We start from the raw sequence: 19,455 nt of genomic DNA on the forward strand, positions 1-19,455 counted from the left end.
AGGGTCTGATTCACCGATTTTTCGGTCGAACCGGCCGATCCAATTTGATTTTTACAACTATAGATGATAGTAACAATTCAGCAATGTGAAATTTCACCAGAATCATACAACTTCTAGTAAATAGTATCAATGCTCCTCCATTTTTTTATACCGAAGATAAAGAGACTCGAATCCGCGACCTTTTAGATGAATATAAAGTATACTAAGTCATTTGAGTTATAGCTCGTTGGTTAGTGCTGCTTCATTAATCAATAATTACATAGGAATAATGAAAAAAATAGTACCAAACAATTAATTAAATCGATAATGTTCGAAAGATAAAATAAATCCAAATTTATTTTATTTAATATTTATTAATTATATTAAATAAAATAAGTTTGAACTGTTTAGATTGAATTTTTTTTGTCTCCTAAATATTATTGTAATAAAACAATTCCGTCAACTAGATATATAGTTGAACATTGAGGAGAGAATGAACAAAAATATTAAACATGTCTATTATCACTAGAAGTTTTGAAATTTTTTTTTAATCTTTAACAGGTACCCTAATGACACTGGTTAAACAAATTCATATTAATAATTTAAATCAGATTTGTTTGTATGAAACAAAAAATATTAAAAACAGTTCTACCTTTGTAATATATTGTTTGATTGGTCAAATTAATTAAAATGAATCTTAATTGAGATCATGAGAGACCACAAAAAAGGTAATCAATAGGGACTGGGTCTAGCAAAATGGTGACTGCCATTAAATCTTACCAATAGAGAGATATCATATATTTAATGTTCTATTATATTTTAAGTGACAATATTTGCACTATTATATTTATTTTATGTGCATAATTTTATACTATAACTTTATTTAATGAATATTTCAAGACATAAATATGAAAATATTATAAAGCACAAACTTCTTTTATAAGAACAAATAAAAAAAAAACAGATAAATTCATTCTTCATTGTTCTAAAAAATTGGATAGTTCTTATTTTCACATGAAAATGATGCCATTTGAATTAAAATAGACTAGTTTGTTTCAAAAAATTGAAATATCTGATTTCAAGACTTATTAACAAAAACATAAGATATTTACTATTTTAACTCATTTCACATGTAGAATAATTAGTACATATTTAATAAAAAAAATAATTTTATAATTACACACATTAATGTGTATTAAAGAAAATAATAGCATAAAGACAACTTTTATAAAATAAGATACGCATTTAATTTAATTTTGACATAGTAACAATATTTTATAGAATTAATTAATCATTTGTATTTTTTTAGGGACTGATCATGCAAAGTAAAAATTAATTATTTTAGTTAACCTAGTGGTACATAATTAGACATACTTATAAAACTAATTTTTAAATTAAAAGAAGAATACATCAAAATTTATGATGACTGTATATTGGACACGACATTCATCAACACAGGTACGATACGTATGTTTTTTGTGTCTAAATGTGTTTTAATAAAAATAAAAAAGTCTTCTCTAGACTTGAACACACCTAAATATCATCCGTGTCTAGCCTTATATATATATATATGTCGTATCCATGTATCTTATAAAAATTTTAAATTCGTGTATTTGCGTATTCTGTTTGTGTTAGTGTCCGTGCATCATAGATTAAATTTGAATGGGAGTGAAGTGACGAAAATGCCCCTACAAGTTTGTAAATAGTAGCCAGTGATAAAGAACATGATACACCTGCCAATGCCACTGCCATTGCCATGTTTCTTTCTTCTCTTCCCTTCCTTATAAATAGCCACCATTGCAGTGTGTGTTTCTCAGACAAAACCAACTAACTAAGAACAGAGAGAGAGAGAGAAAGAGAGAGAAAGAGAGAGAGCAATAATGGGTGTGAACTCCAACAGAGTTGAGCACTTCGATTCCCATAATGGCCAAACCACCACCACCACCATCAAAATCTCAATGCCATCATCAATGCCACCATCCCTTGAAATCCACAGAGTACAGCTTCCACCTGAGAGAACCACTCTCCAGAAACTCAGGCAAAGACTCTCTGAAATCTTCTTCCCCGACGACCCTCTCCACCGCTTCAAGAATCAACCATGCTTCATGAAGCTCCTCTTGGCTCTTCAGTACTTCTTCCCCATTTTCCACTGGGCCCCCACCTACACCATTTCCCTTCTCCGCTCCGACACCATCTCCGGCCTCACCATTGCCAGCCTCGCCATCCCTCAGGTAATAAGTTTGTCAGTGTTGCAAGTGTGAAGAGTGTTGAAGTTAGTCCCACATCAAAAAAAGGAAGAAAGAGTGAAGAGTTTATAAGATGAGAGACCCATTAATTTAACACTTTAAGGTTTTGAGTTGGATTTGGTGTCTTTTCATCTTATGTTTTTTCGCTTGATTCCTCCCGAAATCTACTAACTTGTGTTTATGTTTCAGGGAATAAGTTATGCAAAGCTTGCAAACCTGCCACCTATTGTTGGATTATGTTAGTATTCATTATGGTTTCTCAGTTGCATTATTGAATTATTATTGTAAACAGTGAAGTATATATATATATATATAATACACACATTAACTATGATGCAGATTCAAGCTTTGTGCCACCATTGATATATTCACTGCTTGGGAGTTCTAGACATCTTGGTGTTGGACCGGTTTCAATTGCGTCTTTGGTTATGGGATCAATGCTTAGTGAGCAAGTTTCGTGCACGCAGAATCCAATTCTGTATCTGAAGCTGGCTTTCACTGCCACTTTCTTTGCTGGTTTATTTCAAGCTTCACTCGGTATATTAAGGTACTCATTCTAATTCATGCATGCATCCTCCTCTGTTTTATTAGTTATGGTTGAATTGATTAATACATGTAAACAAACAGGTTAGGATTTGTGATTGATTTTCTATCCAAGGCAACGCTGTTGGGATTCATGGCGGGTGCAGCCATCATAGTTTCTCTGCAGCAGCTGAAAGGGTTGCTCGGAATAGTGCACTTCACCAACAAGATGCAAATAATTCCGGTTCTTCAATCTGTTTTTAAGCAAAGACACGAGGTACGTACGTTAGTCCTTGACTTGTCGGGTTGGGAGATACCGTGGGCAACCCAAAAAAAAAAGTTTTTTTTTTTCTTTAACTGCTTTGCATCTTCTTAAGGTCAATGACTCAAGGCTAATAATTTTCCACTACTAAACTCTCTCAAACATTCTAATGGCACTTATTCTTTAACACTCCAAGATTGCTACGACAAAGACATCTCTTTCTTTAAGATATGTTTTTGTAAAGAACTGCAAGACAGAATTAGATTCCAAAACATTTTTCTTTGGAGAGTAAAACATGTTGTTCTCTTTATTCTTTTTCTTTAACTCTGTTGTGAATGCAAGTGTAATCTTATATACATGCATGTTCACTGAAATATTTGAACAATTTGTGCAGTGGTCATGGCAAACAATTGTACTCGGATTTGGCTTCTTGGCCTTCTTGCTGATAACAAGACACATTGTAAATTTCCCTATCTTGCTTAAACACAAGTATATACATGCCATTGTTGTTTCTTTGCCATTCATTTACCTCTTAAGTTCTGAAAATTCTCCATAATTTCTGCAGAGCTTGAGGAAACCAAAACTATTTTGGGTTTCAGCAGCTGCTCCCTTGACATCAGTTATTGTGTCAACTATTCTAGTCTTTCTTCTCAGACACAAGGCTCATCAAATTGCAATTGTAAGAAACCATTCATGATCTTTCATTTGTTTCCATAATACAGAACAAATGCATAAATACTAAGGGCTGCTCTTAATAACTCTGTCTCTTTCTTTTATTGGGCAGATTGGGAACTTACCGAAGGGTCTTAATCCACCATCTTCAAACATGTTATTCTTCAATGGCGCTTACTTGGCTCTTGCTATCAAAACTGGCATAGTCACAGGACTCTTATCTCTCACAGTAAGCTGACTAAAAACTAGAAAAACTGTTGGTTACAGAAGATTATCAATTTCATTCTATATTCACCACTTTATTTAACTTTCACTTACTCTCCTATTTCTATTTATTTCAGGAAGGAATTGCAGTAGGTAGAACATTTGCATCACTGAAGAATTACCAGGTTGATGGAAACAAAGAAATGATGGCCATTGGTCTTATGAATATAGCTGGTTCATGTTCTTCATGCTATGTCACAACAGGTATTGAATTCCTTCTTATTTCAATCTGCTATAAATGATCTAAGAAGCAACAATTTTGAGAAAATCACCATCCATATTTAAAGAAACAAAAATATACTTGCAGGGTCCTTTTCTCGATCCGCTGTTAACTATAACGCTGGAGCACAAACAGCAGTTTCAAACATAATCATGGCTGCGGCAGTTCTTGTTACCCTTCTGTTTCTCATGCCACTCTTCTACTATACCCCAAATGTTGTCTTAGCAGCCATTATCATCACTGCAGTGATTGGCCTGATAGATTATCAAGGTGCATATAAGCTGTGGAAGGTTGACAAACTTGATTTCTTGGCCTGTGTGTGCTCCTTTTTCGGGGTTCTGTTCATTTCAGTGCCTTTAGGCCTCGGCATAGCGGTGAGCTCATAATTCGTTAATCTGTTCCTGAAGAATATATACATATTGCATGAAAATGTTGTTCAATGTGATTAATACCATCTTACTTAACCAAAACCTTCAGGTTGCAATATCAGTCTTCAAGATTCTGCTTCATGTTTCTCGACCAAACACTTTGGTTTTGGGGAATATACCAGGAACACAAATATTCCACAACGTAAACCAATACAAAGAAGCTTTAAGAGTTCCTTCATTTCTCATTTTGGCTGTTGAGTCTCCAATCTATTTTGCCAATTCAACTTACCTTCAAGAAAGGTTTGTAAAGAATATTTCTACTTTGGTATAATTCAGAATAGAGCTAGGATATGTCAGAAGCACTGAATGAATTCATGATGGAATACGATTGATTTGAGAGCTTTTCCTTCCACAGGATCCTGAGATGGGTTCGCGAAGAGGAAGAGTGTACAAAAGTAAATAACAAAAGTTCATTGAAGTGCATAATTTTAGACATGACAGGTACAGATTCCGTTGGAGCTTACTGGCTAAGTACTAGTTAATTATCTAATGTTTAGGCAGAGTTTCACTAAACAAATAATTATGTTTTGTCAGCTGTAACAGCCATAGACACAAGTGGCCTTGACACATTATGTGAACTTAGAAAGATGCTGGAGAAAAGATCACTTCAGGTACATAGACTGATGGATAAATTGAAGAAGGTCTAAAAAAATGCTATCAAAATTTTGTTTCTAATGTCTACATTACAATCATCTACTGCAGCTTGTATTAGCCAATCCTGTTGGGAGTGTGATGGAAAAGTTACATACATCAACAGTTTTGGATTCTTTTGGATTGAAAGGTGTTTATCTCACGGTGGGAGAAGCTGTGGCTGACATTTCATCATCCTGGAAAGCTGAGCCTTGATTGTTCATAAATGGTGTTCTAGGACGCAAATAGACGACGTAGAAACCATCAAACTTTTAGAACATTTGGAGTTTTTTGCATGCTAGAAGTGCTCTTGTTTCGAGCAAAGAAAGCAGAAAGGGAAAAAAAAAAAAAGAAACCTTGAAAATTTTGGGCTTGGTTCTTTCAGAATGTATGTTTGAATATCAGGTTTGATGGTTAGCATTATACTTCCTGCTACTTTAACAATTTTGACGTTTGTTAGAGGGAAAGAGCATCCAAGAGAGATGTTTTGATGATTTAATTCTGGCAGAGAAAATGAGTAGAACTTGTAATGGAAGAGAAAAAACAAAGAAAGAGTGGAAATATGGTTTACGGCTCCTTCTAATGACTACTTTCGTGTTCAAGTAATACATTTGCGGCCATTAATACTTTTAAGATTTCTGATTTCTGAGTTATGTATGATATCTTACAAATTGGGACTTCATTTCAACAAGTAATGGTGAAAATCATACAGATGAAGATCAATGAGCTAGCAAAACATTTAAAAGTTTATCAAAAAGACAAAAAACAACTAAACTTATATGACACAAAATTGACCTATATTTCCAAAATTTTAAACATATCCAAAAGTTCGTGGGGACAACTATATACAACTATTGTTTTCTTTTGCAATTCATTTACCTCTTTAAGTTCTGAAAATTCTCAATAATTTCTGCAGAGCTTGAGGAAACCAAAACTATTTTGGGTTTCAGCAGCTGCTCCCTTGACAACAGTTATTCTGTCAACTATTCTAGTCTTTCTTCTGAGAGACAAGGCTCATCAAATTGCAATTGTAAGAAACCATTCATGATCTTTCATTTGTTTCCCAAATACAGAACAAATGCATAAATACTAAGGGCTGCTCCTAATAACTCTGTCATTCTCTTTCTTGAACAGATTGAGAACTTACCAAAGGGTCTTAACAACCAGCAAGACAATGCTCTCTCTTGACTTCAATGCTGAAGTTACATATGCCAATCAAGCATCTGCAAAGAACACAAAAGTAAGAAATCATACAAAACTGGCACAGGGCAAGTTTAAAATTGTTCTCCGCAACCACAACCAAGATTGCAGTTTAAAACCATTGTCATATCCAATTAGCTGGTCAAACATCTGTGAAGAAGAAAGTTGCTTACTCGAACGATATCGTGTTATTGGTATCTCGCGAAGTTCGCGCCTGATGCAGAGATATTCCCCTAGCAGAGCCATCATTGCAATTCCAATACCATTCACAATCCACCAAGTTATGGAAGAAGGCCAGCCACCATACACAATGCATATAAAGCTATGAACTATGTAGAGTGTAACCGAAAAATCCAAGCATTTCTTTGCCCTTTCAATCACATAAAGCATATACACTGCCCTGCATTAAATAAAAACCAAACCTTTGAGCAACTAAAGAGTTCAATTCACAACCCTAAAGTACACAAAACCCAAAATAACTTAATAATCACAATTAAGCAGATTAAAATACGTACCCTGAAATTGAGGTGAGGATAAAGGAGGCAATGACACACCAACCGGTGAAGGTGGAGGTAGTGACTGTAACGAAATCGAAGAAATAAACGAGGGTCATTCTTGAGACGCGAGTTCCAACGAGAATGGCCAAGAAGAAGCCGAGAGTGACGTAGTACAAGCATTGAAAGCATACAATCTGAGCAAGAATGAGCCAAGGATCCCACACCACCGCACCATAGAACATTATTACTGAACTCCAAACCCTGAATCCTAAAAAAAAAATCCCCAATTGGAGACACCCCAATAATATCCCTGAACTATTATTGCATTGCACTAACTTCCACCATCTCCAATTCTACTAATATGAACAAAAAGGAATGAAATTTAGAAAACCCAGCTATGTGGCTAACATCTTTCGAGATCAAACCTCCGCGCCATGGGCACTCAGATCAGATTGGAAACACAGCAACAATCGGAATTTCGGTAATTTGAACAAACGGGGAGAGAAGATTCCTACTTTCTGCGAATATTCCGAGATGAGGTGAAAGTGTGAAACAGTGAGATTCAAGGAGCGAAATTGCAACAAATTGCGAAATAAAAGAATGAGAGTTTTGAAAAACAAAAAGAAATTAAAAATTTGAGCTCAGCTAGGCAGTTCCATGTGTCGTTTGTACTTAAAATTGATCGTTTTGGATAATGGATATCAACAAAACGACAAGCTTGATCTTTTTCAAGCAAAAAAAAAAAAAAAAAAAGAAAGATCTGACTTCAATTTCTTTTTACATAAATTTTTATTGCCAAATGAAAATGCTTGAAATTGCATGAAGCCAAAGCCAGAATAAAGTACAACAACATCAACTTCCTCACATGAAAATTTATCACAAAGTAATAGTATCATTCTCCTCCTAAGTTATTGGGGGTTAGCCTTTCTTCTTCTGAAATTCTTCCTGCCATCAACAGTGACCTTGCTTTCACTTTCATCTTTCTTCTGCACTTGCTCATTATTGTTATCTTCAACTTGTGATTTTAAGCTGCTGACCCTACTCCTCAAGCGCAATATCTCACCCTTTGCTAGAGCCAGTTCTTCCTCCAATTTCTTCTTTCTGTTCTCCAAATTCTCTCTCTCCTTCCCAAGTCTCATGATGAGGCTATGTGCATCCTCCATGTTTTCCTGAGCCACTTTGTATGCATTTCTTTGTTCTGTAAGGGACTTGTAAATCACCTCCTTCTCATTTTCAAGACCAGATATAAGAGATTTAGCCCTCTCTAGTTCATCAGAAAGAATCAGAGTGTTTCTGTTCATTTCGTCCAGTGATTTGGTAGCCACCTGCAGGGCCATTTCAAGAGATTCCCGAGCCTTCTTGTCTTTCGAGAGTTGCTTCTCCAAAGCTTCTAGATCATTGTTCAGTGAAGTGACTAACTTCCTTTCTTCATTCAAATCCTCAGATGTGGTTTCAGCCTTTTTGTAGATGTCAGCTAATTCTCTTTGTAGGCTATCACGGCTCTCCAGAGCAGCCTTCAGTTCATCGGACACGCTTTGCAGCTCTGCTTCAACTTGCTTCAATTGTTTCTTTGCTGTTGCAAGTTCACTGGCTAGCAATTCCGCCTCGCGTTTTGCATCATCAAGGCTACTCTGTAGCAACTCTCTAACTTCAATGAGCTCAGATGAAAGTTTAGAGACCTCAACTACAAGCTCATTGTTCATTTTATTTGATTCAGTCAGATATTTTTCCATTTCAGCAGACTCGGTTCTTGATTTTCCAAGATTCTCCTGAACGATTTGAAGTTCGGACTTCAAGTTATTCACTTTCTTAGATTCATTTTCCAGAGACTCCTTCAAAACCTCTCTTTCTTGGGATAAATCCTTAATGGTGGCTTGGTTTCTGCTTAATTCATCTATGGCAAGTTCAAGTTGATCCTTTAGCTGATGAAGCTCCTCTTCTTTTTCTTTTAGAGCCTTAGCATCCAAAGCAGCCTTTGTTTCAACAGTCAACTTTAGGTCATTGTATTCCTTTTCCATGATCTTATACTTACTCTTAGAATCCTGGTTTTCAACAGTCAAGGAAGTTATTGTTGAATTTAGTTCATTCACGGCAGAATCTTTGGCTTCCAATTCCTCTTGGCTCTTTAGTAGTTCGTCTTTCAACCCTTGAATCTGAAGCTGAACGTTGGATAAGTCATCCTTGGTTTTCTCGTAGACAGAATTCAAATTCCTCAATTCCAACTCCTTTTCTTCAAGGGCTGAGTTGAGACTTAGAACAGTATCTTCTTTGTCCTTGAGATCCAAACTTAACAGATCAATTCTCTTTTGTAGATGTCCAATAGAGTCTATCTTTTCCTTCAAGCTGATTTCAAGATCCAACTTGTCTGCATTAGTCTCCGATAGCTCAGTTTCAAGACTGTCAACTTGACGCTTCAGCTCCCCAATCAAATTTTTCTCACTTTTTAGCTCCTGCCCCAAGCGGCTGACGGTGCTGTTTGCAGATTGTAATTGGTTCATCAAAGATTGCTGCTCTTCCTTTGCCTTTCCAAGAAGCTTCACTTGTTCCTCCTGCTCATTCAGTAACTTTGATTCGTAGTTCCTCTTCAAGGAAACAATCATCTCATCCTTTTCCTTCAGTTGGCGGCGCAACTGCGCACATTGACAATCAAGTATACACACGACTCAAAAGCTAAATAAAGAAATACACTCAAAACAATACATTCACAGAACAAGTTAAGCATTCAAAACCAAACAAAAATCAGTCGATGCTGTTACTTCAATAGCAGGATAACAAGGAAGAATACTTACTCATTTCCCTTAATTTCTGCATGAGTTTCTTTGGAAAGATAACTTTTTTCATGTCCAATAAATACTTACCATTTCAATCGTTATAACAGCCAAGGAATTCTCTTTCTGAGCAGATGCATAGAGAGCACCCACCATTGCAGAAGAAAGTATTCCTATTACAGCCAGCGGTGACATAAAGGATGAATTTGATGGCTTGTCTGTTTCAGGTGCCGTCTGTAGCAAGATAGAATCATTTCTACACAGTTTAGAACAAGCAAGGGGGACAAATATGATAACCCAGCAGTTAACTATTCAAACAAGAGTATAGTATCTGAAGACAAAAGCAATCGAACCTCCATGTTCTTGTCATCATCCTGTGCCTTCACCTCACTTTCTTCTGTTACAAATTTGCCACAAACACATAAACAATGCTCAAGAAAAATACAAACAACAAATGTCAAAGTATGGGTGAAAACTTTCAACTTGAAACCCCAAAATTAATATTAAGGGAAATGGAAAAGTTGGGAAATAGAGAAATTACTTACTGGGTGATTGAAGAGAAAGAGCTGGGGTATTCTTGAATGGGAGAAGTGGAAGAACAGCGAAGCCCATCAACAAAAATGCTCTCTTTCTGCAGATTGGATCATGCTGTTGCTGTTGTTGGCGCAAGTAGCACGAGGATCGGAACCTTCTGGGAGCTAAAGAAGAAGAGGGTAAATGATAGGGGAGGAAGGAACTCCCCGCCATAAAGGCCATTATTTTTGGGGTGCCACTTCACTCAGACATAAACACAAACACAAAGTATGCCTTGTTCTGTTTTGTGAGTTGGTAGTTCATTCCATGATTTTGTGCTATCGAGGGAGTCAACTCATGTTGGTAGCGACTGTGGTTGGTGATATTCTCGGTGTGAACTCAAAAACAAAACAAGCTTCCTTTTCTATTTTTTTTTTTTTTTCAAAAAACGAAAGGGTCCTTTTCTTTTCTTTTCTTCTCCTCTGTGAAAAATGGAAACACTAAGTTAATCAACTATCCCATTAAAAAAAAAAATCAATTATTACTTATTAGTATCTCCTTAAGTTTCTTTTGATAATTATCTTCTTAAATGCTACTAATCTACTATTATCAACTGGTAAAATTAATTTTCTGTTTTTAAGATTCAACTCTATGACAATGTATTTACATAATTATGTTTTTTTTAAGAGAGATAAATCAGAATTTATGCTCATATTCTATAAGATTTAATTCATTTTTAGTATCCCCCACCCCACCCTTTTCTATTTTCATACACTAGATCTTCAATTCTTTATAAACCTTTGCCAAACTCTAATTTATTAGGTATTGATATATAGTCATTTAAAGTATTGAGAAAATAATTAAATTATTACTTTTTTTTCTTTTAAATAGTTACATTAGTTATGTTTTGTGCCACTGAAAATTTTATTCAGTGCAACGTGTCTCAAGAAAAAGAACTGTGCAAACTGCAAAGTATTGAGAAGTAAATATCATTGATATCCATTAACCAAGAAAAAAAAAGGATCCAACTCCAGTTCAATTGAATCAAATTCATTTATCAAATGGTTTTAAACATCACAGACTAAAGGGTAGAAGGAGGAGCAAGATATTTATCGAAGCAAGAGAACTTAAAACTTTGAATAAAGGAGGTAAGACTTAGCTAAAGCTGCAAGACATTTTCTCTTATGCAAGGTGTGTATATATATATATATAATAAATTACAACAAATGTTATAGTAGGTTGATTTCAAGAGTCTAGTATATTAGAATCTTCATCAACCTTACCAACTGCCTCAAGTATTGATGAGTAAGTGATAAGGTCATACTGAAATCCAAGTGAACTCATTTCTTTCATAAGTTTTGCAGCTTCTTCAAACTGACCTGCTCTGCTGAGACAACCAAGAACAGTGTTGTAAGAAACTGCATCTGGCTTATTAGTAGCAGAAGCCTTCATTTTGTTAAGCATTTCCATTGCGCGCTTCGGGCCACCTGTTCTAGCTAAGCCATTTAGGATTATATTATGCGAATTTACATCTGGGGTGCAACCATTTTCTTCCATGGCCCTAAACAGGGAAAGAGCTTCATCCATCATGTCTGCTCTCACCATCCCAGACATGAGAGCATTATAAGCATAAACATCTGGAGCGCATCCGAGTTTTTTCATCTCGTTAAAGAGATTGATGGCTTCGTTGAGTCGACCGCATTTTCCAAAATGTTTAATCATCACAGCATAGACACGAGCACTTGAACGTCCGCAGTTCTCTTTCAATTCCTGGAACAGTTCATTTGCGGCCTCATAGCGTTTTGCTTTTCCAAGGCTATTGATCAGGCTGCAGTAGGCAGCAGGACAGGGTGGGAACCCTTTTTCATCCATCTCCTCAAGAAGCAACAAAGCCTTCTCCAGTTGATTTGTTTTGCAGAAACCGTCGATGAGAATTGAATAGGTAAATGAACTTGGGACTACTCCATCTTTTTTCATCCTCTCAAGCCACAAAGAAGCCTCGGAGGGTGGAGCCCTGGCATCAAATAATGATTTAATAATGGTATTATATGTCACAACATTTGGGGTGCAATCCAGCAATTTCATATCCTCAAAAAGCTTAATAGCATCCTTTAAGCGATTTGATCTGCCCAAGATGTTAATCAAATTATTCATCAAAACAACATCAGGTCTACAACTATCTTTCAGCATATTCTTGTATACGCTGTATGCATCATCAACCCTCCCAGATTTCCCCAATCCTCTTATGAGTTCTGTATAAGTAAAAACAGTTGGGGAACAACGTTGTGTTCTCATCTCCAGGACCAGGCCCAAAGCTTCATCAACCTTACCTGACTTAAAGTATATCCCCATCAAAGTTGTATAAATTTTTTCAGTTGGTTGCAATCCATTCTCCTTCATCTCATCAAATAATCTAACAGCAGAGTCACCACGATTTAGCTTTGCAAATGCTGATATAAGTGCGTTATATGTAAAAGTATCAGGGAAGCAGTGACCCTCACTGCACATTTCATTATACAGCTCATGCACTTTCTCGTGATGCCCCTCTTGCATCAACATCAAGATAACGGAGTTGTAAGTGCTTGCTGTAGGTCTGCACTTGCGACCCTTAACATGGTAAAACACAGATAAAGCCTTGTTGACCATCTTAGCCTTGCCCAAGATCTTCACTATTTCAGACAATTCAGCAGGACCAATTGGACATGAACTTTTAATCATGTCTTGTATTGTCTTCCACAGTTCACCAGTGAATCCGTGTTCATCCAAGCAGCGTATCAAAGCCATGTAAGTGGTTGAATCATGTTCAAAGTTCCTTCTCTTCCCAGCCCACTTAAAGAACTGAATCTTAACATTTACCTCAACATCTACCTTCAGAACCTCACGAACCAGGCGAGCATTGACCTTCATTTTCAGCACTTCCAATGCCTTTTCTGCGTCAGGTCCCCATTTAAATATTTTCAAAATCCTAATGAATCTCTCATCCAATATGCGAGCATTATGGCCATTCCTCGAATCACATCCTCCTTCCATGGGAAAGCTAAGCTTTTCTTCTCGGGAATTAGGCAAACGAAACATCTGGACAATCTCATTTTCTGCCAGTTTTAATCCATACATAACACAATCAGACATGAAATTGCATCCATTCATATCAGTAACAAACAAAAACATCAAAGTTGGCATAATTATTCTCCTTCTTAGATGCAACAATCAAGGTGATAGCAAACCAAACTTCTACAAACTTGGTACATATTAATGAAAAGCACCTGTTTGCTTTATTCTCTGAGAGAACGGAGGCCAAGTTGATATCTTCCTTGTTGTGGCAAGAGATCCAGAAAGCATTGCTGCTACCGAAGATAATATGAACCTAATGAGGGACATCACAATAAGGGATCGTACATAAGTACATAATAAAAGTTGGTGAGCCTGGTTCATTAGGAGTTTCTCTCTTTAGCTACAATTAAATGGAACAGTGTTCTTAGTTCTTAATCAGTAACATAGGCTTTCTTAGCTGGACGGTGTGGAAGACTAGAAACCAGTTCATATTTCAAAATATAGAAATTAATCCAGCACCAGCAATGATCAGAGCAAAAAAGTTGGAAGCAGAATTCAACAGGGCAACTAATAATCCAACAGGCAAGTTACCTGGAAAGCGCCGCCTAAAGACTGAGTAAAGGTTAATGTTGACGCAACGTATGATGGAAGAACAGGAATTGCAGCATCGGCATCACTTATTAGGGATTACAGGGGAAACTTGATTACTGGAACAGCTGCGAAAATCTTGGCAAATTCAAGCATCACTGCTGAGGCATTTGCATTCAGAGTTAAGAATCTGCAAATTGAAATGGCGATGGTAGAGACAGACAATCAAATCGGACACGAACTCCTCCAGTAGCTATGGCGGGAATAATCAGATTGGAGGCAGGAGCGGCAGCTGGCCAACGAGGGAGGAGAGGCGCCGTTACTGATGAAGCTTTTTTTTTTTTTGGTCATGCGGATGAAGCTTCTGATATTAGCTTCTTTTGTTTTTTTTTTTATTTTTGGGCTTGGCTTGGCTACTTTAGTTTTTTGAATTCTCTTCAAATGGGGGGCATAGGGTAGTCACAGAGTAGAGCTTTATTGGGCCAGAAACTGCGCCGTCTGTGCGGCTTCGGGGTAGGTTCTGGGCTGGGCATAGCCCACGACCAAAAAAATCTTCTGTATTTTGGGTTCAAAAAAGTTTTTGCTGTCTTTTATTTTTACCAACTTTGTGAGAAATAGTTGCTATGAACCTAATGAACGTTATTAGGGATTAATTAGTCTAATTACTAATTAGTTAGTCGGTTAGTAGTTATGGAAGTATGAATATTTTTTTTGGTGACATGGAAGTATGAATATAATTATATAAATAAGGGACTATATTAGCTGCAAAAAAGAAAAGTGATACTCTTCAAATATTTGACAATAATTTTCCGAGACTCTACCGCACCTTGTTTTCAATGATACCATATTTCTTGGGAGAATGCCATGGGACAAAATACTTTTGTCCTTTTAATAAAAAGTATGGAGTTTGCTGACGTTAGTTCAAATATATGATAAAAAAAAATGTTAATCATTTAATATTTTTTGTTTTATTTTTAGAAAGAATTATAATAAATTGATAATGACAAAAATAGACAATATTTTTTTATTTTTTGTTTTATTTTTTAAATGAAGTATAACAAATTGATAATGATAAAAATAGGCATTGACATCAATTTTTGGCACATATTGTTGTGAGATAAACGGCTTATGTAATTTAATCTCAGTGTAAGCGTTTGTTTGGGCGCCATTATTTTGATAAAAAAATATATTTTTTCAATAAAAAAAAGATTTTTTTTTATTTTTTAACGTATTTGTCAAATTTCTAGTAGTAAAAGTAAAAGCATTAGAAAAATAAAAAAAAAAACATCCTTTTTGAGAAATTGTAATTTATATCTTTTTTTAAAAGATCTTTTTTTCTTAAAAAAAAGATATTTTATATGTAATAAATAAACAAAAAAATATTTTTATATCGTTATACCCAAACATAATTGATAGATAAAAAGATCTTTTTGCATAAAATACCCAAACATAAAATTACTTTTACTTTTCCATAAGATCTTTTAAAAAAAGATAACTCGAAAAAAGATATTTTTTTAGAAGCTCACCCAAACAAGCTCTAAGCCTTCTTCTCTTCACATAATTAGGCCTCAAATAATAAATAGGTTCCATTTCAAAATTTCCATAGCTAAAAAGTAGTTAACTGATATAATGTTTATCCATTTGAAATTTAACCATATTCATTCTAGAATAAGAATAGTTCAATGAAATATTCAAAATCTCAATGGCCAACATGCTGGGTGCATTGATCAAATCAAAGAGTTCATTCATTGGGTTCACAGTAATGACAAAACATAAAATGAAAAACTGATGAGTGAGGGCCAGTGGCCTCTTTCTGTCTCATCTAGTGAACATTATAATGCATTTATCTTTCTAGAAGTTACCAAGATTCAGAAGGAATAGAACTCTACCAAAACTATCATAAAACCATGAAAATTGGATCATGACAACCAACAAATGACATAATTTGCATAGCAATCATAAATTCAATTATTTGGACAAAAGCAGACCCTTGAAGAAGAGATCATGGTAACTTGAGCCAGGAGAGCTGTCTGTTGAGTTAGAGCAAGTTTTCTCCACTTCTTCCTCGGATCCACAGTTAAAGCTGCAAAAAGCTTTGTCACCTCTGCAAGTTATCAAAATGAGTTATAATTAGTTCTTCACTGCAAGTTATAACAAAATGGGGGATTGTGAGATGTTGGGACAAACCTGAATATGTTAAAGTCTTTCCCCTCTTCCAATTTCTTGTGACATGAGTAACAGAAGCTAGAAGCATTGTCAGAATGGTAAGGGGGTAAGCCTTCTGAAAAAGTAGAAACCTGGGAAGATCCAAAAGCAGGTTCTTCCTTTTTGCCTAACTCAGTAAAGTCATCTTTGTGACATTCCAGGATGCAGTCACCAAAAATATGAGTTCTCTTAGGATTTGGACCATGAGAAATTATGCAAGTATAATCCTCAGAAAGCTCAATATCTCTTGCAGAAAGTGAGCCTATGTATCCTTTACTAAAATCAATGGATACAGGAAGTGAAGATGATTGAATCTTCAAAGAATTATCTACCTCCAAACTTCTACCTGCCACTGAAGCCAAATTCAGTGCAGAAGATGCATTTTCTACACATAAATCAATTACTCCCAGATTGGACTTGTGATTTGCATAGATTAATGATGAAGAAGGCCTCAAGGAACCAGGCAAAGAAGTCATATTACTTTTGAAAGGTTTACCTTCATGACCTAACTCTTCTTTGCTAGAAACATCATCAAAGCTTTCAACTTCAAATTTGGAAATTTTTGTTTCTGAAGGAAGTGAAATCACATAGTTTTTAGGCAAGGAATTTGATTTTCTGTGAGGGGACAGATATTCTTGGCTTTTCTTTGAGACTTTAAGAATGCCACTATTCATCAGTGGCCGGAAAAGCACATTTTTCAGCTGACAATTACCAAGGATTTCATCATCCTTAAGGTTGGCTTCATTAACAAGTGAACTAACAATGCTGAGGCCTACTTTACCGCAGTTCAACTGCTTCTTGTGTCCAGATCCAAATGATGCTTTAGAAGACTTAACACCAAAGGGGTTGCTAAAATTTGAGAATAACTTGCAATCCAGAGGAGATGTGGGGCTCCAAGCAGATTCAGAATCCGGTATACCTTTTGCAGCAGGCCCCACCCTACAACCAGAATTGTGGAACAAGGAGTAGCTTATTTGCCTCAGGCTTGATGTATTTTCACCAGGTAAAGAGGAACCGGAAGAAGAATCAGCCATGAAATCGAAAATGTCCTTTTCACTTCTTCAGAATTATCTAGTGCCCCATTCCCCTTAAGAGGATGAAGCAATCATTTCATTGCTGCACCAAATCCAAACATCCATAGGAAACAGTCTTGTATAAATTCCCATTCAATATAAAACATGGTAAAAATGGAAACAAATCTAAACAAGGCATGAAAAGTTGCCTGCTCCACTGCTAATTTAACCATGTAGATGGTTTAAGAGGTGTTACTTGAAAAATTTTGGCATCAATTACCAATAGCCAATAGGAACAATTACAACAATGGCTAAAATGCATCTTTGCCAAAAGTATTGGGAATTTGGGACATTCATTCTGCAGCTCACAATAAAAATATGAGAACACTTGCTGCAATAAGAGAAATTAAAAAAAGAACAAAAACAAAAACAAAATCTGAATTTTAATCAAATTGACCAATTTAGGATGGTGAATCTAATGAGAATTTATGCAACCGAACAATTATTTTCCAGTACACAGTCGGTAATAAAATGCTGTAAAATCAACTTGGAAAAATATGGATTTATGAACGTTTAACAATGATCAAGCAAAACTTGGAGACTAAAACAAAGAAAATGAAATCAAACAAATCCCTTAAATTTCTACAGTCCACTGAACTGGAATTCACCATTTTTTTTTAACAAATTGTTCATGAAAGCTCAAAGATTAGCAGCAAAATCAGTCTATAAACATGGATACACAATCTGATTGGGCAATCTCACAAAAGCATCAAATGGGTGTCCGATTACTACCAAAAAAACAAATCTTTTAAGCCTAAAAATGAACTCCCAAACCATCTACAAACATCTGAAGAAGCCCGAAAAGGAAGAATGCATCAGATTGGTCAGAAATCGAAACACGGAGAAAGAGAGAGGAAAAAAATGGAAAAAAAAAAATAGTGAACTCACCTACTTTGGTTTCTTCAATCAGAGAGCAGAGAAGATGAGAAACCCAAATGTGGATACTTTGCTTGCAGATAGGAACATCAGTGATAACTGATAACTGATCAGCAAAGACCAAAACTTGCTCAGTGATTCACTCTCTTTACATTATTTCAGCTTTCGTTTAATCATCAAAATTGATTTTTTTGTTTGGAGGTTGCATGCATCATAGTCAGAGAACAGTGAACCACTGAGTCTTCCTATGTACTACTCTCTCTCTCTCTCTCTCTCTCTCTCTCTCTCTCATGAATCATGATTGAGAGCTTTCAAATACGTTCAATGATCAATACAGTGTACCCGTATTTCTACCGTATAATACATAATGTCATTTACAATAGTTATTGGCTTATTGCATAAAAATGGTTGAGTAGTAAATAAGTTGCATAAATTTTATTTATTTCATAAAATAAAAAATGAGCTTGCAAGTATGGGGACCCAAATTATATTTTGTTGAGTTTAGACTTCTGATTTTTTGTCCTATATAATTTGAGCTAATAGGATAAATTTGATTTGATTAAAAGTTATATTTTATACTAATATACACATTTTACCATAATATTATCAATGAAATGTTATATAATATTTGTTACACTATATACATTAATCATACATTAAAGTAACCTAATTTAACTTGTTTCTTTTAAAGTTAATTTAGAATTGAATTTAAAATTTGATGTTAATTTAGTAAAATATTAAGATTTGATCAAATTTTAATCTTGTCCAATTTATATATACATCCTTAATATTTATTAAACATTTTAAAATTTACCAAAAAATGCATAATAAATATTAATATTATACATAAGTAAGTTTATAAGCACTTTTATAGTTATTGTTTGATTTGAAGTTTCTTAATGTATAGATATATGAATAAGTACGATTGAAGTCATAATTTTGTTGTTAGTAGTTAGTTCATGCATATAAGATTTACATTTAAGATGAATTTAATTTTTTCTAAAGTAATTCCTAAATTTATTTTTTCTTGTTAAGATACCATGTACAAAATAAACAGATTATGTTCATCTTTTTATACTCCTTAAACAGTTTTTGAAGCCTAGATATTGTGATTTGGTGATTTTTGAAATGCAATTAATTAAAAATAATTGCTATGGTGTCTAAATTTTAATGTCTAATTTACCAAAAATATTTAAAAGTTAATATTTAATTTAAAAATATAAAACAAGTAATTTTTAAATTTTTTATATTTAGTTTAAAAAATTGGTTTGATAAATTTGATACCAAAACAAGAGCACAAGAAAATTGGCCTTAGTTAAATAAATTGGTTGGTTGGTTCTTGGTGGTTCAACTTTTTGTGGGATACTCGGCAGAAAAGGACAAAAGAAGAAAGCTGAGTGGGGTTCTAAAAAATATGAGCAGTGTCCACAACTTCTACTATTAACCATAAAGTTACAAACA

At 35.0% G+C, this 19,455-nt stretch overlaps 5 protein-coding genes across 11 annotated transcripts; 1 reads left to right on the forward strand and 4 right to left on the reverse strand.

Moving 5' to 3' along the window:
- The first annotated feature begins 1,708 nt into the window (after positions 1 to 1,708).
- Positions 1,709 to 6,855, forward strand: SULTR3;4 (sulfate transporter 3;4). 2 transcript variants are annotated; one of them, XR_015896258.1, is made up of 15 exons: positions 1,709 to 2,210; positions 2,415 to 2,463; positions 2,565 to 2,772; positions 2,853 to 3,024; positions 3,404 to 3,469; positions 3,575 to 3,688; positions 3,794 to 3,910; positions 4,023 to 4,149; positions 4,253 to 4,539; positions 4,643 to 4,833; positions 4,949 to 5,034; positions 5,128 to 5,204; positions 5,296 to 5,628; positions 6,140 to 6,253; positions 6,358 to 6,855. XR_015896258.1 is itself a non-coding variant. In XM_016314275.3 (13 exons), the coding sequence occupies exons 1-13, from the start codon at positions 1,860 to 1,862 to the stop codon at positions 5,437 to 5,439; spliced, it is 1,989 nt and encodes a 662-aa protein (XP_016169761.1). In that variant the 5' UTR covers positions 1,709 to 1,859; the 3' UTR covers positions 5,440 to 5,812. The 2 variants fall into 2 exon arrangements, 1 of the variants encoding a protein (XP_016169761.1); XM_016314275.3 differs by lacking the exons at positions 6,140 to 6,253; positions 6,358 to 6,855 and having other exon boundaries at positions 5,296 to 5,812.
- LOC107612587 (structural molecules protein) lies at positions 6,004 to 7,566 on the reverse strand. Of its 2 annotated transcripts, XM_088496565.1 has the most exons (3): positions 6,939 to 7,566; positions 6,597 to 6,823; positions 6,004 to 6,446 (listed from the first exon to the last, which is right to left on the reverse strand). In XM_088496565.1, the coding sequence occupies exons 1-3, from the start codon at positions 7,160 to 7,162 to the stop codon at positions 6,439 to 6,441; spliced, it is 459 nt and encodes a 152-aa protein (XP_088352691.1). In that variant the 5' UTR covers positions 7,163 to 7,566; the 3' UTR covers positions 6,004 to 6,438. The 2 variants fall into 2 exon arrangements, with proteins under 2 accessions (XP_088352691.1, XP_088352690.1); XM_088496564.1 differs by lacking the exon at positions 6,004 to 6,446 and having other exon boundaries at positions 6,472 to 6,823; positions 6,939 to 7,311.
- A 115-nt stretch (positions 7,567 to 7,681) lies between these two features.
- Positions 7,682 to 10,857, reverse strand: MFP1 (MAR binding filament-like protein 1). Of its 2 annotated transcripts, none has more exons than XM_016315338.3 (4): positions 10,234 to 10,857; positions 10,042 to 10,085; positions 9,779 to 9,922; positions 7,682 to 9,550 (listed from the first exon to the last, which is right to left on the reverse strand). In XM_016315338.3, the coding sequence occupies exons 1-4, from the start codon at positions 10,442 to 10,444 to the stop codon at positions 7,829 to 7,831; spliced, it is 2,121 nt and encodes a 706-aa protein (XP_016170824.1). In that variant the 5' UTR covers positions 10,445 to 10,857; the 3' UTR covers positions 7,682 to 7,828. The 2 variants fall into 2 exon arrangements, with proteins under 2 accessions (XP_016170824.1, XP_020964100.1); XM_021108441.2 differs by having other exon boundaries at positions 10,042 to 10,082; positions 10,234 to 10,721.
- Positions 10,858 to 11,376: 519 nt separating this feature from the next.
- LOC107610315 (Pentatricopeptide repeat (PPR-like) superfamily protein) lies at positions 11,377 to 14,203 on the reverse strand. Its single transcript, XM_021108442.2, has 3 exons — positions 13,844 to 14,203; positions 13,465 to 13,565; positions 11,377 to 13,293 (listed from the first exon to the last, which is right to left on the reverse strand). The coding sequence occupies exons 2-3, from the start codon at positions 13,538 to 13,540 to the stop codon at positions 11,447 to 11,449; spliced, it is 1,923 nt and encodes a 640-aa protein (XP_020964101.2). The 5' UTR covers positions 13,541 to 13,565; positions 13,844 to 14,203; the 3' UTR covers positions 11,377 to 11,446.
- Positions 14,204 to 15,563: 1,360 nt separating this feature from the next.
- Positions 15,564 to 18,327, reverse strand: LOC107612556 (FCS-Like Zinc finger 10). Of its 4 annotated transcripts, none has more exons than XM_021108444.2 (3): positions 18,007 to 18,327; positions 16,028 to 17,161; positions 15,564 to 15,944 (listed from the first exon to the last, which is right to left on the reverse strand). In XM_021108444.2, the coding sequence occupies exons 2-3, from the start codon at positions 17,077 to 17,079 to the stop codon at positions 15,809 to 15,811; spliced, it is 1,188 nt and encodes a 395-aa protein (XP_020964103.1). In that variant the 5' UTR covers positions 17,080 to 17,161; positions 18,007 to 18,327; the 3' UTR covers positions 15,564 to 15,808. The 4 variants fall into 4 exon arrangements, with proteins under 4 accessions (XP_020964103.1, XP_020964105.1, XP_088352694.1 ...); XM_021108446.2 differs by having other exon boundaries at positions 18,011 to 18,317; XM_088496568.1 differs by having other exon boundaries at positions 16,028 to 17,449; positions 18,011 to 18,109.
- Between the last annotated feature and the right edge of the window lie 1,128 nt (positions 18,328 to 19,455).

Source organism: Arachis ipaensis, chromosome B8, assembly GCF_059453495.1.
Source record: "Arachis ipaensis isolate K30076 ecotype BB chromosome B8, ASM5945349v1, whole genome shotgun sequence".
Classification (NCBI taxonomy): Eukaryota; Viridiplantae; Streptophyta; class Magnoliopsida; order Fabales; family Fabaceae; genus Arachis; species Arachis ipaensis.

Bases quoted from the DNA above. Each gene is read 5' to 3' on its own strand.
- MFP1 (XM_016315338.3), bottom strand. From the start codon at position 10,444: ATGGCCTTTATGGCGGGGAGTTCCTTCCTCCCCTATCATTTACCCTCT. The intron at 10,086-10,233 runs GTAAGTAATTTC...AATTTGTAACAG, and splicing joins TCTTTCTCTTCAATCACCCA to AAGAAAGTGAGGTGAAGGCA. The intron at 9,923-10,041 runs GTTCGATTGCTT...ATCTTGCTACAG, and splicing joins ATGATGACAAGAACATGGAG to ACGGCACCTGAAACAGACAA.
- LOC107612587 (XM_088496564.1), bottom strand. From the start codon at position 7,162: ATGTTCTATGGTGCGGTGGTGTGGGATCCTTGGCTCATTCTTGCTCAG. The intron at 6,824-6,938 runs GTACGTATTTTA...TATTTAATGCAG, and splicing joins ATCCTCACCTCAATTTCAGG to GGCAGTGTATATGCTTTATG.
- LOC107612556 (XM_021108444.2), bottom strand. From the start codon at position 17,079: ATGGCTGATTCTTCTTCCGGTTCCTCTTTACCTGGTGAAAATACATCA. The intron at 15,945-16,027 runs GTTTGTCCCAAC...GATAACTTGCAG, and splicing joins AAAGACTTTAACATATTCAG to AGGTGACAAAGCTTTTTGCA.
- LOC107610315 (XM_021108442.2), bottom strand. From the start codon at position 13,540: ATGCTTTCTGGATCTCTTGCCACAACAAGGAAGATATCAACTTGGCCT. The intron at 13,294-13,464 runs GTGCTTTTCATT...TAAAACTGGCAG, and splicing joins TCAGAGAATAAAGCAAACAG to AAAATGAGATTGTCCAGATG.